This window comes from Odontomachus brunneus, unplaced genomic scaffold, assembly GCF_010583005.1.
Source record: "Odontomachus brunneus isolate Ranch 3 - 2012 unplaced genomic scaffold, Obru_v1 Obru_scaffold_118, whole genome shotgun sequence".
In the NCBI taxonomy this organism is placed as follows: Eukaryota; Metazoa; Arthropoda; class Insecta; order Hymenoptera; family Formicidae; genus Odontomachus; species Odontomachus brunneus.
This window is the reverse complement of record NW_022639568.1, coordinates 407,014-423,985: the sequence shown is the minus strand read 5'-3', so window position 1 is coordinate 423,985 and position 16,972 is coordinate 407,014. Positions and strand designations below refer to the sequence as shown.

Here is a 16,972-nt window from a genome sequence, read left to right as displayed (position 1 = left end):
AAAAAAAAAAAAAAAAAAAATGGTTTTCTTGACCACAATTTATACTAATTGTTACTCTATATGATTATAGTTACAAATACTGAACATTTCTTCCTCAGTGCATGTAAAATATACAAGAAAAATGTAACTATCATAACAAGCTCTTTTTCTAAATAGAAAACCTGAAAAGAAAGATCACCTTTGTTCCTTGTCTCGAAGATATTCAAGGTAGCAATAGTTACTGATTCACTGTATATGTATAATCTATATTGAAAGTATTCGTATTTAAAGACCAAAACGACAAAAATATCCAGAATTCAGATGCGTGTCTGGGTACTTTTGCCTTATTTGCGTTTCTTCTTCCTCTGTTATACGCTCGGCAGATTCGAACGAGAGCCGGTCATAACACCAAAGGAGGACTTGAATATGCGTTTACATGAGGCGTCCTCGCATTATGTCGTTAAGCGGCGTGAAACGCATACGTATAATATGCGCGTTACACGCGTAAAACCCGCCAGGATGGGAAAACTCTGCCGCGGCGGCGGCACATCGTTAACTGAAGAAAGGCTCGCTCGTTCTCGGGGACAAGGAAGGAGTAAAAAGACAAAAAAAAAATGAAATTCCATGAGACGCGATACGTCCGTAGACATTGGCGTGAATATCGGCGGATATCTAAAAAAATGTCAAAGACATAACAACGCGTCGACGTATCGACTGCAACTTGGCGAACGACAGATTCATTATCAGATCGCAATTAACGTCGAAGCGACGCCCGGCCGCAGGAGCCGGCCTGTCCTCCTCGTCAAGACGATTAGATACAAGAGACCGAAGTTACGAGACGATATTTTGCGGTAATCGCGCGTCTAGGTAGAAGGTAATACTCGATATCTCACGGCAAGTATGCATTACAGATATAAATAAACATTTGCCGCGAAGGGAGAATGAGGAGGAGAAGGAGGAGGAGGAGAAGGAAGAGGAGGAGGAGAAGGAAGAGGAGGAGGAGGAGGAGGAGAGGAGGAGGCGGCAATCACTCTCCTGCATCTAACGCATTCGCGCGTGAGAGTATACTCTTCTGAAATCGCAGAAATACATATACATGTACGTGTGTGTGTGTGTATATATATATATTATATGCGTAAAAATTATATAGAGCTCCTTTAATATTCCTCTGAGTTATTATAAAAATTATTATTATATAAAACACACAATAATCGAAAACATATCACATACAGATAGCTTCCGTCTTTAGAACGCGCAGACGAACATAGACGACGTGTCCTTACTTTACGGTTCTCCTTAACCAAGAAATTATTACACATTACGCTTCTCCCTCCGTCGTGTATAACAGCGCACGTTTATCGGTATAAACGACTAGACATTGTTGCGACATTGTTGCTTTTGCAGATGTGGGATAGGAAAAATTTGTTCTTTTTTTCGTCTTTCTTTTGAAACATTCCTGAGAACTCGGCAGTACTCGAATGAAAGGTGCTGTACGGTGTAAATTCGAAAAAGATGCACTCGCGAGTCGGTGAGACACGCAAAAAGGCGATCGCGAAGTAAACGACGCAACGTATGCGACGATATGTATGCATAGTTGAACAAATCGACAGAATATTTATACCGTCAGATAAAAAATCGATGCTCGATCGTGAGTTCATGGTATAAGAACTCTTTCTTTTTTCCCTTTTACCTCATCCTCTCTTTCTCGCTCTCCTTCTCTTTCTCGCTGTTGATAAAACGAAAAGTTAACAACGCGAATAATCATACGTTATCGAAAGGATTCGACATCAACGATCGCATTAAAGCTCAACGTTCTTTACGCAATTGCTTTAAATACAAACGAATCTCGCTCACACGTCTCTCTCCTCCACGGAATATCGACTTCTTTCCGTCGTCATTGCCGAGAACGTTCGGCGAAATCTATATTCTGAACTCTTAACGATCTCTCCCACATTCCTTCTCTTTCTCTCTCTCTTCTCGAGTCTAAAAGGGTTATACATGAATACATTTATTTGGATAGAAAAACATTTTGCAAATCTCTATGATTAAAAATATCATTATACATACAAACGATATCTCTTTGCATTTTTTTTTCTTTTCTTCCATTATCTTAGATACATTAGCTGCGCGATAATCAGTGTGCGAGAGCGCGGGAGAAGTTACGCGCGCACGCGATCGTCGCCAAAGTTCGTAAAACTCTCTTCCTTTTCTTTTTTTTTTTTTCTTTTCTTTTTTGTCATCGAATTGCTCCAATTGTAGCCGGCCTGAAAAGTCCAAATATCTGTTAAATAATTTCTTTTTTATTAATACTATGAAACGATCTGTGTATATGTACATCGATTGAATCGCGGGACACCTCTCGGCTGCGCGAGAGGTCGGTAGTCGAATAGAAACGGCGTATCGTCGCTACTCTCTCTACAATTTGTACAAAATCACTTGCAAATAAATCGCAGAATTATCACCATGCGGTCCTTGCCGAATAAACGGACTTTGATTTGACTGCCCGATGACAACGAGATAAACCTAGTATGGCGGTAGAGTAGCTCGCAGCAAACGCGCAAATGTAACCGCTACTATACATGCGCATTCTCGCGCGTTTGCGATGGTTTACACGATGATAGCAGGTCTGCCCTTTCCCTTTTCTGTTTCTTTCTTCTTTCGCACTATGTATACTCACTGTACTCCTTCGCAATTCTCTTCCCTCTTCTTTCCTACAACCCAACCTCCCCCAGCTTCTGTGAAACTGTGTACGACAAAAAAATATGTGTACACGATACGTAGCACAGAGCGCAGCTGAAAGAAAACAGACCCAACATCCATCGCACGATAGCGTCGGACACGCGCGCACGAGAAATTAAATAGTCGCGCGTGTAACCGAGCGCCGTATGTGTGTGTGTGTGTGTGTGTGTGTACAATTCTAGTTGCTAACTAGTTCAATTTGCCTATACTTCTTGCGCAGATTGCTGACAGAGTCTTTGAACAATACAGGGTCCAGCCGCATGTTGGATCGCAACAGCGGCATGTACCCGAACACCGCGACGAACGTATTCATGCACGTTTGCCGTTGTATGAAGTGATCCGGATCGTTCCACGGTGATCTGAAACGGTGGAGAAAAGCCACATGTATCTTTTCCACGAACGTGACGCGATAAATGACGAACGACAACACGCGCGATACGACAACGATGTTAAACGCGCGTCACCTACCTGATGCCAGCTACCGCGGTGTCTTTGTACAGCTTCCGCTGCGTCACTTTGATAGGCGGCCTCCGGGTAACGTGACTCACCAGGAAGTTCATGAGTATGTCCTCGCAGTTCTGCGACTGCTCGACGGTCTTGTGAAGGGTCGAGCTCAATAATTCGGTGTACAGAGTATTGTAATAACGGTGATAAAACGCGGCACCGGTGAGAATGATGCTGTAATCGTTCGTCCATTTGCTCGTGTAACCCCAGGAACGCTACGGGTACACAGGTTGATGATGATCGATTGAAATAAAACAAAGGATGCGTCAGATGACGAATGCTACATTCGGTCACGAAACGTCGTGTAGACCGATAAGAGGCTAGATTTAACTCATAACTTACTTACAAGGGGAGCACCAGGTGACTCACCCTGGGATTTCGACCCCAATTTTTTTAATTATTCTGGAGATGAAAAAAAAGATACGTGTCCCGGCGTTTGATTGAATAGGCCTTAGTTTCGGAGTAAAAAATTTGTGAAAATTGACCATATCCGAAGCGCACCGCGGCGCGCCATATGAGTCTTCCCGGTAACTGTACTTCCAACCAGTGCAGTTGGCTTGCTTCATAATTCGTAAGATCCAAGTTCGCTCACGGAGGTGAGCAATAATTTTTTTTTTTTAATGAGTGTTTTTATTTATTTTTATTTATTTTGATGATATTGATATAGTATAAAAAGATATAGTATAAAAAGATTCATTCTTTAATTCATTCACAATTATCATCGGGAGCTTTACAGATCAAGTACGCTTGGTTTGCATCAAAATTAATTCCTGAAAGAAATGTGTTTCGAAACGTCAACGAAATATGTTTCCCCCCGGACTTACGGAAAAATAAATGTGTATGTGATACTCCTTCATTTATTCATTGTGCAAACTGTAGAAAATTTATACGCTTTAAATGTTTTTATGATGTTTATCATCCAAGTAATTGTTCCGCATCGAAATAATTTAATTTTGTAATAAATCCGCAATACTTAAATAATTGAATTTTGTAATAAAAATATTCACATTCACATTTCAGATGTTTGTTTATTCTTCTTCTTCTACGATTAATTATTTTAAAAACTAGAAATTTAAAATACTGTTAATATTATTTCCAATTAAATTTTAAATTTAAACAATTTGGAAATTTAGATACGTTGCCTTTGTATGTTATCCATTACAAATAACTTATATATTATTATTATTACTTATTTATTATTTCTAATATTATTATTTGAATTAAAATTCCCTTAAAATTAAATTTTAATTAATGTTTAATTGTGATATTAAATTAAATGTGATATTAAATTAAATTTTCTATTTCAAAAATTTGCATACTATATCATCATTAAAATAAATAAAAATAAATAAAAAGACTCATTTAAAAAAAAAATTATTGATCACCTCCGTGAGCGAACTTGGATCTTACGAATTATGAAGCAAGCACCTAACTCACGAAACCAACTGCACTGGTTGGAAGTACAGTTACCGGGAAAGCTCATATGGCGCGCCGCGGTGCGCTTTGGATATGGCCAATTTTCACAAATTTATTACTCCGAAACTAAGGCCTATTCAATCAAACGCCGGTACACGTATCTTTTTTTCATCTCCAGAATAATTTAAAAAATTGGGGTCGAAATCCCAGGGTGAGTCATCTGGTCCTCCTCTTGTTAGTTACGTACTTACCTTCGAGTCATCCCAATAATGAGATCTCGCTGGATACCCTATTATTCGATCGGGAAAAGAGCGCCACACCGTGAATGCGAAGTCCACTTCGTCGGTGTTCAGAGTGGCATCTTCGTCGAGCGATAATATGGCACTAGTTTTGATTAAAGGATGAGGATAAAAACGCTGCGATATACCGTCAACCGCGACTACATGGATCGACGCTTTGATCCCTTGCCAACGCGGCCTTCTTGGCACCGGAACGTCCGAGTTCCACATAAGTATTATCTTGAATGGAAAATAACAATCGTTATTGGCGTGCCAGGATATTGCGCGAGAGGAAGTCGAGTCTGATATAAAAAGAAAAAGACGAAAAAGGAAGAAGAAAACAGGAAATGCTTACCTTATCTAAATATTTGCTTTTCGCGAGACTCTTAATCAAGCGATAGAGAACGGCGGTGGAACCCAATTGCGAATAGATTATGGCAGTGAAAGTGTTACCAGGGTTACTGTTCGAAAAAGGAAGCTCCTGCTGGCTGTCGGCAAATTGCGGCAGGATCGCCAGAGCACCTGGACTGGTGTTCCAGACGATCCTTTCCCGCGCGCCTTCCCATGGCAAGCGCTCGCGAATATTCTGCAATGACGATTCAAATTAATGAAAAGGTCAAAAAAGGGACAGGATCGAGGTATGCGCGAACGAACGCACGAATAATCTCACCTCGAACACGGTGAATACAATTTTCTCGATGGACGAAAAATATCTCTCCCACAAAAACTGCGTCTGCTGCCGTAATTTAAGAATTTGTACATTGGACACGGACCGCACTATATCTGGAATCTGCGGGACATGCGAAACTGAAGTTATTGAAGCGAGAATCAAGACTGGATTTGGCAATCGGAGACGCGACTTACTTGAAGTAACAGTCTTTCATCGGAAAATATAACAGCCTGAGTCCAATCGATACGCTCGTGGAAGGGAAGAGCCCAACCGTTACTTAAGATAATTGGAATACATCCTGCTCGTAAGGCTTCTAGGAACCGAAAGCTGCCTAATCGTCGTCCTCGCGGGACCAAGCAAAATGTAGCGTTCATCAATAGAATCTCGTAGTCATACCTACAAAGGAAGACAAGTTACATCTTCAGCTTGAAACAACGTGTATTAGAGTACGATACACTAGGTTGGTGCAAAAGATTCATCATATTTGTCCAATAAAATAGAGATCGAAATTTCAAAGGATTAATAATATTAAATAAGATAAATTGATATTTTTCTATTATTTTCTAGACATCTAACATCATTCCTATTTTCTTTCTGATGTCCAAACTTCCTACGAGTCAAAGAATAAAAAAATAATACATAATAAAGAATCTTTTGCACCTAATATGTCGTAAAACGATATAAATCTTGAATACTTACGTATCGTACTCCTGATTATCTTGCTGACAGTGTTCGTCCTGCAATTCTCTCCACGCCTTGCCGTGACGGCAGGTAGTGACGAACACCAAGTCCTTGCCGTTGTGCAGATGATAAAGAGCGTTCCTCGTCTCGGACCCGATGCCGTGCACGTATCGTTTTCCCTTGAAAGCTGCCACGTACTTCTTGTTGCTGGGAAAGTTGTTCTCCAACGCTTGGCCGGACTCGCCGCCGCGTTCCGGATGTTGCTTGCCGAACAACGGTATCGACACGTCGAAGTCCGGCCTGTGTCTGAAGATGGACATGCTGGCCTTGGCGAGCATCGCGTAGCCCACGTCAAAGGCCAACGACTCCTCCGCGTAGTCGGGCCACGTACCGGAGTACAGATTGAATATCAGATGGTTCCTGCCGTTATTCCAGTACGGCAGGTGCAGCAGTTTGGAGGGCAGGTTGTGTACAAATTCGGTGGACAAGGGATCCCTATCTAATGTGTCCAGAGCTAAGACGAATATACATGCCCGGGCTGGGTCCGACGTGTAGTACCGCGACTCGGTGATAACGTTTAATATTTTTTGGTATAATGGACTTATCACATCCTCGACTGGATACACGTACACGGTGAAGCCCTGCTTGCATCGTGTGAAGTCGAAGCAGGTCTCCATGCGGCAATGCCTCGTACGCTGGGGCATGACCGAGTTGACGTTGGATGTCCTTAAATCTTTGTCGTAGAACTCTTCGTTTAGACTTAAATATGAAGGCAATCGCTCGTAAGGCAACTGAGATCTGCCTATCCATTTTTCGCTTTTCAAGCGGTAACCGCCGAAGTAGCAGTAACCAAGAAACGCGCAGGTTACGAACAACAACAAGTAGCGTTTCTTGGCTTGCATCTTTGATACAGTCAAGTTATACAAAGATGTGCGGCGGTTCCAAGCATTATTTCCTGAATGTGAAAAGGTCTGTATGTAGTCACAAGCACATGACGACAATTATGCTGCTCAAAAGTTCCTCCAAGATACAATCACTGTTGTTCTTTTGTATTGCTGCAACAAAACGAAGATTTACACATGTCAGACGCGCTTTTGACAAAGAACACTTTCTGTGAATACACATGCATCAAGTGTGTGGGAACTTGCAGGAATACTTGCAGGAATACTTGTAGGAATAGTTGCAGGAACAGATGCAGGAATACTTAGAGAAATTTTCATAGGAATACTTGCAGGCACTAAAGTCTGATATAGGAAGAAAAACATGTTCAGCGTAAAAACTTAACAATCAAAATCAAAGTCTTCAATCTAAAAATTTAAAACATAAATAAGATAATCTTGTATTTTATTGGTGTTATCATTGCTGTGATACATAGTGCACACTTGCTACAAAAAATATTTACACACATTTATTGACGTAACATTATTATCACTAAGATGTTATCGTATAATCTCTTATGACAACAGCGACATCCTTAAATAACCACAGCAAGAGCTTTTTGTAAATAAAAGAAAGAGAATTGCAGAAAGAAAAGCATTCTGCAAAGCCACCAACATAAAATCAGAATATGTGGTAGCTATACACTGTGCAAATTTATGACAAATACATATGCACACGTTTGTTGACATTGCATTATTGAGTATCATCGTATCATATGCAAATCTCCTACAGTGACAAATTGAAATAGCCAAATAATCAGAACACTTATCGCAAGTAAAAGAAGAGGAATTTGAGACCAAAAAATGTTCTGTGAAGCTACCTGTTCAAAATCAGAATAAATGGTAGCTGTGTATTGTGCAAATTTGTTAAAAACATATTTTCACACATATTAATAACATAATATTGCTATCACTAAATCATTATCGTGTCACACAGATCTCCTGTAGTGACAAACTGAAATTGCCAAATAATTGAAACAAATATTTTGGCAAAAGAAGCGGAGTTTGTGGCGAAAAACGGTCTGCAAGATTACCTGTCTAAAATCAGGATATACAGTAGCTGCTGTCGACAAGAACGGCTCGATTTTCGCGAAGTACATGACGAAAATTGACAAACTGATATGCCGTCGGTGATGAGCCCCGCGTAGTCAGCCCCACAGTATTTCCGAACACGTTATGCACACGAAACGTGGCCGGGAAGCGGGCGAGAAAATCGCGTGAGCTGCGCGACAGGCGCGGCAGTTAGTCGGTCAGGTTAACCTATAAACTGCACGATCCGGAGCTCGCGTGGCCGACGAGCGCGCTGCACATCCACGTCGCTGCGAAGCGGCGCGTACGAGCGCCGCGATTCATGACGCGATATTCACGATATATGCCTGCCCGCGGGCGCACACCGTCGCGTCGAGTCGCGCCGCACACGTTTAGGTTAGTTCCGACGCGCAGCAACACCGTCGTCGTCGGGCCCGCCGGCGATCTTACGCCCGTGTCGCATCTTCGGCCGGTGTCGGCGGACGCGCGTGACACCGATTGACGAACGTACGCGGATGCGAGGTCATTATCGCGTGCGCGACCGCGGTGCATGAAATAATTGACTTTAAAACACTCGAAATCACGCAGTGACGTTGAGACTGTCAGGCAGCCCGTCGATCACACACTTTCTTTCTCCCTCTTTCTTTCGCTCCCTTCCTCCCTCCCTACCTCCCCCCTCTCTCTCTCTCTCTCTCTCTCTCTCTCTTTCTCGCGTGCCTCTTCGAACTGCACCATCGATAGAATGCGATTATCGAGAACAGTCGACTTCGAATGGATTCTCGCAATTACCGATGGCGCCCTCAGTCGGTAATCGAGAGCGCCGACGTTACCAACTGTTTCTACTCGTGAACGCCAGCGCCGCCACGCGTGGTAGATCCTGAATAGCAAATCCACCGACCAATCACAGTAGAGAAGCGTCGTTTAAAATTTCAATTTGAAATTCTCCACTGCGATTGGCAGATTGAGTTTTAGAGGGAACAAATTGCCGCGTTTTTTCATGTATGCAACGATGGCCATTTTGTCGGCCGTTCGCGCGATCTTTCTCGCGAAGGAAGATTCTGGATATTTCTGATACAACACGATTTGATATGTCTCGCGCGCGATTTTTACGCGGTGTTCTTGCTCGCGCTTTCGACGCCAAGACACCCTTTCCCCCGCGGCCTTTCGCTCCGTATAATCGACTAAAATTCGCGAATAAAATTCGGCGCGTGAAAATCATAAAAATGTATTCGTTGTACATGACGACTCACCCTCCTTCTTCCACAGTAGCTCGAAATCGCAGCTCGCGAACCCTGTTGCGACGAAATCTCCTCGACTCGGCACTACCGGTACACGAAACACACTCGCAGCTGTCCCGACGATAAATCGTGACCAAGACCCTGTTGGCGGGTCGAGGACAGCGGTTCGGCGCACTCGGAACGTCTCCATAACGGCACAACGCGTGATACTTGTGGGCGGCACTTCCGATAACCCGCGACTCTCCGCGAGATATTCACTGCTTCGTCACGATAAACGCGCGATATATTACATTCCCGACGGCATTTCCGACCATTCACGACGGCATAAATAATCACGAGATTCAAGTCCCGAGTCATCGCCGTTACGCGAATGGCGGGCATGCGATTTTGCACTCGGCACCACCGACGAACGAGACGGCTGTTCTTTGTCCGAGACGTCTGCTTTTTGCAATCCTTCGCGATATTTCGCGATATCGAATACGGGAGACTCACCTTCCGCATCCTCGATGACGAGACTCGTCTGCAACAGACCGAAATCCCGGCGAAACGAGGAGAGCTCCGCGAATCCGTGTAACGTCGCGCGCGATGCGTTGCTCAAATGGACGCGCAACGATTTTGAAGGAACGAAACTGCGCGCGCATCGCGCGATGCGCAACGCGCGAATCTTCCCGGCAGAATGATGCAGCCTTCCCAACTGAATGACGCAATCTTCCCAAGCGATTCGAAGCACAGAAAACGCTCAAGACGTTTCTGATACTTAAAATATCGAAAAATACAATTGCTTATTATTGTGTATACTTCAATCGCTAGAGAACGATTTGAATAACCGCTCGAAAATTCAGCGTAACGTAGCGTCACGTGATACCACTCGCTGCAGTTGCACCACCTTACGGAGGAAGATTAAAATTCGGCGAGTTGGTTTTATCATTGCATTCAGTAGATGAATTAGGAAATAAGAAATGAAAATGCATAAGTAAATGAAGCCTTTCGCATTTTCAGACAAATCTCTTTTCTCTCCCGACACATCTATCAAAAGATGTTTATAGTGTTTCGTATATCTTGCCGTTGGAACTTGTCACTTATTTACAGAAAGCGTGGATTATCGCGTTGAGAGGCTTTGATTATCGACACGATAGCGGTTTTCGTGCAGGTAAATTCGTGATAATTAATAATGCAAGTACACGCAATAATGCAATTAAACGCGTTTCAGGCTAAAATGGCCGAAAACGTACACCTATCGATCGGCAGTATTCGGCCGACTCTTGTGCGTTGAACTTCCTTGAAAAGTGCACAACACACGGCTCCTAAGGGTGACCAGATCCTCGCGGAGAAACGAAGAGGCATGTTTCTCAAAGTTGCGAAGGATGTGTCGCGAACACTCGCGAAAGTCTACAGAGAATTTTCGATGGAATCGACGATACATGGACTCAAACATACGACCTTAGCAAGAACCAAGTTGGAGAGGTAATATCGATTGATCATTTTCTTTTTCATTTTATTTGATGATGACAATCTAATGTCGCAGAAGAAAAGTCGCGGAGGATGCAAAAGAAGTCGAGAAAGCTGAAATACGTCCCAATTTTTCTAATATAATTTCACCTTTTAATGTACAAAACAGGATATATAAATTAGGATTTTGTTCCATTGTGCTTTTCTTGCAAGAAATTTCTCAATAATTTCATTAATCACATAATGAACCACATAGAGACGTCAAACTGACATAAGGTTGTCGTTTGAATCAAACTGTTATCCAGTAAATATTAACTAGTAGTAACATTATATTAATGCAAGATTTTAAAAATACCACTTATTTTTCTCAATTTAATGATTGATTTGAACAAATATATTTTAATTTAACCAATTGATGGTTTATTAAATTCATTGATGTAATCAATAATAGAATGTTTAATTGGCTGTTGATTTCAACGAATTGAACGGTTTTCTCAATCGAATTTGTTGAAATCAATTATCAATTAGACAATCTCCAATTGAGTTAATTCATCAGTTAATCATCAGTTAAGCACGATAATTAATGAAAAAGTAATTAATTACTTGTAGTCCCACATCAATGATACAATTTTTCTCTCAACGATGCAATTATTATATAATACTCATTTTATATGTAATTAATTTATTGATATTATGTTACTGGATATTGCTTGTGTGAATAGTTTTAAACATTAACGTTAAATACGTTCCTTTCCAGATCAATTTGGGTGGTTATTCTGCTGTTATCTTTCATGGCTGCTGGACGAATGGCAAGCTTATTTTATGAGAGACACCAATCTGCGAGCATGAGCACCCTAATGATCAGCACGCAATATCCGACATCCATGTTGGAATTGCCAGCGTTAACATTGTGCCATGATGGTATCGCGATGACGCACAAGGTGATCCCTTACTTGACATCGCAAAAGCGGATGTGAGCAATTTGCAATTTAATAACTATTTGTTATTAGTGCCGGCGTGATCGCGAGTAACAAAAGAGCGAAACAATTTGAACGGCGATGGAGTCGAGACGTGCAAGACGTGAATGCGCGTAACAACAAGAAATGTAACAATTTAAGGAAAGCACACTTATATCGACACTTAAGTCTGTATTAATAGTGGTTATTTGTCTTAAGTGAACTACTCAGATCTGAATTTGAGTTAGATGTGAGTTTTTCAGTTGAATTGCAATTATAAATGTAATATCACGGATATCGTGTAATTCAAATGAAAAGCTTCGATATAACTTGAAATTTAGATCGAAGTATGTCACGTATCAATAAATTTTAAATAAGGACTATTAATACAGACTTTAGTCTTCAATCGGTCTTCTAATTTCTGTAATCTTTATGATCTTTATATCTTTTTTTGAGTGATTATAATTACTCAAAAAGCAATTATCTTCTTCTATTTCTAATTAGATACATGCCACGTGGGCTGACGCGCTCCGACTTTGAGGAGTCCCTCAAGTACTTACGGGAGGCGATCTATCCCAAGAATCATTTCCCCGACGAGTTGGACCAACTGCAGCAGATCCTCTCGGCGAACCGGCTGTCACTGCTGGATCTATTCGAGAACGTGAATCCGAATTGCAGTGACTTCCTGCTGATGTGTCAACTCGAAGGACAGACTGTACCTTGTTCGAGACTGATTGAGCCGGTGGTCACTTATAATGGAATCTGCTGCGCTTTCAATTACGAGTTTTCCAGCGAGGGCTTGCAGAGGTATCTCAAATGACTATGAGGAAACGTACGCGGAAAAAAGATTGGTTGAATTAACATGACACGTCTAGAGTTGAGTTGTGGTTACAGGAGACCAAATTTCTGATTCTGAAGAACCGAATTTAATTCACCAAAACGAAAAATTTCATTTCCTCCGGCCAAAACGCGTCCAATTATTGTCACATATTCACATACAATAAGTCACATTAATTCATCCAATCTTCTTTCTCCGTGCGTTAAGAAGCGCGAGCATGAGAGAGGAACCTTCGAGAAGCCGAAAGCTGAAGAGACTGAAGAGTCTTTCAGGTGTCTCTGCACGCGACGCTTCTCCTCTTATGCTCGCACAACGTCGTCCGTTCTGTCGTTCTTCCGGTACCGATCGCATACTGAGTTCCACTTGAACGGGTCAGTAAACGTCACTACGACGCAGAAGAAATTATGATATTTTCACCTTGACCACAACGCACTTCCCGTGATCGACATCCGACATATGCATATGTGCCGTTACTCAACGCTCTCGAGAGGCCGGCTTTTTCTTACCTGACCACGGGGAATTTGTACTTCGGCGCAAACGAATTATTACGTAATCAGTTTGACGTAAATGTTTGTGTTCATCTCACTTAAAAGGAATTCGCGGAATCTCAGTTTCTCTCTGTCACTCTGGCTCTCGAGACAGAGAGGACGCCTTCACCAAACATCACAGAAATAACGAACGCTATTGAGTTCGTTATCGGCTGCTTAATTATCGCGATAAAAATAAACATCCGAATGCGAACATGGATTCATCTGGCGATCAGAAGCAGTGCGTTACCGGAGGTAATAATAAATCGGAGACGATCGATGTTACGACATTACTACGACGTTAATATAAAAAAAAACTGTATAATGGCCCATTATCGATCGTGCCTCTGGCAAGAAATGCAAAAAATGATTCTCGTGTCAGAAGTCAAACACGCGATACGCGATTTCTGCTGATTTGAATACACACACTATGTTATTTCTGATAATATAAAAAAAGAACGAGTAGAAGTAGAGGTTGGCTAGAAACCATACTTTGTGTGCAATAGATGAAGCAGTACGTAATTTATTATTAGCAGTTATTCAAACTTTATCTCGCGTACTGTACAGATAAACACTTAAAGAAGATACAAAAGAGTTTCAATATTAATTTTATTAATACTATGTTAGTTTCAAGCAAAAGTTCTCTTTTTTAATACATATCCTTTCAAGAGATATCCTACAAAACTTTCAATTCTTCGCTAATTAAACGCGAATATTTGAAAGAACTGCTCCATCTCATTAATATTTTAGATTATCTTTATTTCCAACAATTCCTCAATGTATCCTTGAAACGTTAAGTTAAATCATTGATTTCTTTTACTTCTATAAGAAAAACAACTATAAACACTTCCTTTCTAAAAAGACTTCTAAAAAAACAAGGTAATGAAATACATATTTACAAATAGAATTGCTTAAAAAAAACTGAAAAATAATGCCTCGATAATACATCATTATTCATTTCAATTCAGCAAAATTTGACTTATTTTTTGTCTCCAAGACTTCGACAAACTAAAACTAAATCGATCATCCTTTCAGATCCACGAAGCTCCTGAAACAGCGTAAGAGTGCAAAGGTTGGCTCGCACTTTGTCCTGTCTCTGCTTATGCAATCGTATTCGTCGGAGGACCGCGTGGCCTCCATCACGTATGGCGACGGCGTGAAGGTGATCGTGCATGAGAGGAGCACATATCCGTCGCCAAAGGCCGTGGAGTTCATGGCAGCGGCAGGCCATGAGACGATAGCGCAATTGGACGGCACTTTGCTGACCAGCACATCCGACGTGCTGGAACTGTCTGCTCGCGCACGAGGATGCTCCACGGGCGCAAACGGGCCGCAGCACCGGCCGTATCGTTCTGACAATTGTCAGGTCGAGTGCCGCGACTCCGCCGTATGGAAGCTCTGCAACTGCTTGCCATTGTCGGCGGCACCCGCTGTCACAGACGCGGAACGCGCCCGTCAACCCTGCGACCTCACGCACGTCTCATGCCTGGCACGAGCCGTGCTGCGGACATACCCCGTGGTCGAGCAGGACCCACGATGCACTTGTCTGCCAGACTGCGAAGGCACTTCGTACAGAGTAGCACTCGCGAGCGCGCCCTTGAACGCGGCGCAGTACAATCCGCAACCGTTTTAGTAAGTAGCGAACGTGCACTGAGAAAAACGGTTTATTTCGTTAAAATTACAGTTTTTTTGATATCACATTTTTTTGTTCTGATAAAAAGTAGCAACGAAAGATTATTATCGCTGATATAGTAGCGCTGACTACAAAAATAGTTTTCTTGACTATAATTATACTTCATTATGCAATTACAGTCACGAATACTAAACACTTCCTTGTTGTATCGTTGACTTTTGACTCTCGCAGGAAGGAATCGATCGATTAAGCATGTATACTTGCTTAGACTTGTCGATCGATTCCTCCTACATGTAGAAACATCGAGACAAAGTCAGCAAAACGTTAACGCGAATCTAGTTTAAGTTAAAATTAAAACCCCTGGTCCTTCGCCGCGGAACTCTTGATTGATGACATCAGGAGCAAGGGGCCAGGAACCTCAAGAACCAATTATGTTGCAGTAAGAAGGTTTTGCAATACGAAAACGTAACCGCGCTCCACCTTACGTTCGCTGGGCAAATGGCGATGCTGCAGCAGAGGAAATTAGTGCTGTCTAACATAAACCTCTTATGTGAGTAGCAACGCGATACAGATGAGTACAATCGACTTGGTTATATGAATTAACTATAAAATTAACTAATAATTCTATTCAACAGCATCTCTGGGCGGCGTTTTTGGCTTGTTCTTAGGATGCAGCATAATCTCGATCATCGAGATTCTATATTTCTTCTGCATCTCTTTTGTTGGCGAATTTAAAGAGATCAGAAGACAAAGAAATACTGGTGAAGTGAATAATTGAACAGAGGATCAATGGTAAGGATTAATTTAAAAGAGACAAATTAAATGAAGAACTATGATTAATTAACAAAATCATCTTAATCTTACTCCTTTAACTATTTTCCTCGTTGCTCTCCATACAGTCTGATTTCTTATGATTTTCACTAGATTCACATTCTTCCTTAACAGATTCTTCTGTTGTGCCATCATAAATCTTTAAGATGCCTGTAGGTTCTTTTCTTTTATGCTTTGTTCTGGTGTCTGGTTTTAAAGATACTTTATGCCCTCTTATAATTGGCCATTTACGCTTCTTCTTCAAGTATTCTGCTGCTGTCTGGATATTCTCCATCTTTGCTATCGCACTTCTATACAAACACATGCATGTATCGTGTGAATGAAAAGAATTTCAACCTATATCCTGGTTATCAGGAATTTAGTATACAGACTGAACAAATCACATGTACCTGAAATTCTTATTGTAAGGTTTCAATAAAGTTACAGAGACACATCCAGGTAAGGCACCTCTGATTTCATCTGCTTTTGTATGAATCTCTATATTTGCAACAAATATCCTATAAGAGTACACAGCACATTAATAATCTATCTACAAAATAATATCACAATATAAGTAGGAAACACAAGCTCTTCCTTACCCTTGTGTCACTTTAACATCAGGTGTAATTTTTGGCATAAAGATCTTCTTTTTCTTCCTCTTTTTTGTCTCATTCTTTTTTTCAATTACAATGTCATGTAATGCATGAACTACAATATGTTTGCCATTCACCATCTTTTTCTTCACAAGCTTCTGATTCTTGATCTTCTCTTCCACACTGGTGAACACAACATGACATGACCTACTGGACTGTCGTGGTAATTTTATATGGAAGTCACCGACGAATAAATTCTCGACATCCTTTCGATCCTTTATCACATGAGGAAGACATACATTCAATGTACGTTCCCTTTGTTTTGCCAGCCTTTGATGTAACTTCTGTGACACAGACATAATTTTGTCGCTGTTGTATCCTGCAATTAAACATGTTATGTTAGAAGATATTACAAGATAAAATAAATCTACATGTATGTAATATTTGAGGTAAATCACACTTGCAATTAATCAACAAATTCTATTCATACGGAAAATTACAGATCTTTTCGTATTACTATTTAAAGATTTAGATTATATTTTCGTTTTTTGTAATTTTAAGTATCTTCGGCTGGCTACAATCTATTTTGTTATTTAGTACGCTATCTTTTTAAATTATAGGTTACAACAAAACGGGTAGCACGTGTAAATATACTCCATGAACCAACTCGTCTTTATAGGTATTTACATTGCAG

At 41.2% G+C, this 16,972-nt stretch overlaps 3 protein-coding genes across 6 annotated transcripts; 1 reads left to right on the top strand and 2 right to left on the bottom strand.

Annotated features, from left to right (window-relative positions):
• Positions 1–1,146: 1,146 nt before the first annotated feature.
• Positions 1,147–12,586, bottom strand: LOC116849532 (exostosin-1). Of its 4 annotated transcripts, XR_004379157.1 has the most exons (9): positions 8,240–8,877; positions 6,286–7,322; positions 5,781–5,982; positions 5,587–5,706; positions 5,272–5,502; positions 4,890–5,156; positions 3,187–3,437; positions 2,047–3,077; positions 1,147–1,962 (listed from the first exon to the last, which is right to left on the bottom strand). XR_004379157.1 is itself a non-coding variant. In XM_032826760.1 (8 exons), exons 2-8 carry the CDS (start codon positions 7,167–7,169, stop codon positions 2,897–2,899), a joined length of 2,136 nt encoding a protein of 711 aa, XP_032682651.1. In that variant the 5' UTR covers positions 7,170–7,322; positions 12,438–12,586; the 3' UTR covers positions 1,147–2,896. The 4 variants fall into 4 exon arrangements, 3 of the variants coding, with proteins under 3 accessions (XP_032682651.1, XP_032682652.1, XP_032682650.1); XM_032826760.1 differs by lacking the exon at positions 8,240–8,877 and adding an exon at positions 12,438–12,586 and having other exon boundaries at positions 1,147–3,077; XM_032826761.1 differs by lacking the exon at positions 8,240–8,877 and adding an exon at positions 9,485–10,065 and having other exon boundaries at positions 1,147–3,077.
• Positions 10,393–15,745, top strand: LOC116849533 (sodium channel protein Nach-like). The gene is made up of 7 exons (XM_032826762.1): positions 10,393–10,622; positions 10,683–10,936; positions 11,679–11,894; positions 12,382–12,684; positions 14,278–14,874; positions 15,316–15,425; positions 15,511–15,745. Exons 2-7 carry the CDS (start codon positions 10,815–10,817, stop codon positions 15,651–15,653), a joined length of 1,491 nt encoding a protein of 496 aa, XP_032682653.1. The 5' UTR covers positions 10,393–10,622; positions 10,683–10,814; the 3' UTR covers positions 15,654–15,745.
• On the bottom strand, positions 14,891–16,945 carry LOC116849534. The gene is made up of 5 exons (XM_032826763.1): positions 16,743–16,945; positions 16,285–16,657; positions 16,096–16,203; positions 15,740–15,996; positions 14,891–15,382 (listed from the first exon to the last, which is right to left on the bottom strand). Exons 2-4 carry the CDS (start codon positions 16,635–16,637, stop codon positions 15,744–15,746), a joined length of 714 nt encoding a protein of 237 aa, XP_032682654.1. The 5' UTR covers positions 16,638–16,657; positions 16,743–16,945; the 3' UTR covers positions 14,891–15,382; positions 15,740–15,743.
• Between the last annotated feature and the right edge of the window lie 27 nt (positions 16,946–16,972).

Excerpts from the sequence above, each read along its gene's own strand:
- LOC116849532 (XM_032826760.1), bottom strand. The coding sequence starts at position 7,169 with ATGCAAGCCAAGAAACGCTACTTGTTGTTGTTCGTAACCTGCGCGTTT. Across the intron at positions 5,707-5,780 it reads ATGAAAGACTGTTACTTCAA|ATTCCAGATATAGTGCGGTC; the intron begins GTAAGTCGCGTC and ends CATGTCCCGCAG. Across the intron at positions 5,157-5,271 it reads AAAGCAAATATTTAGATAAG|ATAATACTTATGTGGAACTC; the intron begins GTAAGCATTTCC and ends TTTCCATTCAAG.
- LOC116849533 (XM_032826762.1), top strand. The coding sequence starts at position 10,815 with ATGTTTCTCAAAGTTGCGAAGGATGTGTCGCGAACACTCGCGAAAGTC. Across the intron at positions 10,937-11,678 it reads GCAAGAACCAAGTTGGAGAG|ATCAATTTGGGTGGTTATTC; the intron begins GTAATATCGATT and ends GTTCCTTTCCAG. Across the intron at positions 12,685-14,277 it reads TCCAGCGAGGGCTTGCAGAG|ATCCACGAAGCTCCTGAAAC; the intron begins GTATCTCAAATG and ends TCATCCTTTCAG.
- LOC116849534 (XM_032826763.1), bottom strand. The coding sequence starts at position 16,637 with ATGTCTGTGTCACAGAAGTTACATCAAAGGCTGGCAAAACAAAGGGAA. Across the intron at positions 16,204-16,284 it reads GATGTTAAAGTGACACAAGG|GATATTTGTTGCAAATATAG; the intron begins GTAAGGAAGAGC and ends GTACTCTTATAG. Across the intron at positions 15,997-16,095 it reads CCTTACAATAAGAATTTCAG|AAGTGCGATAGCAAAGATGG; the intron begins GTACATGTGATT and ends GTGTTTGTATAG.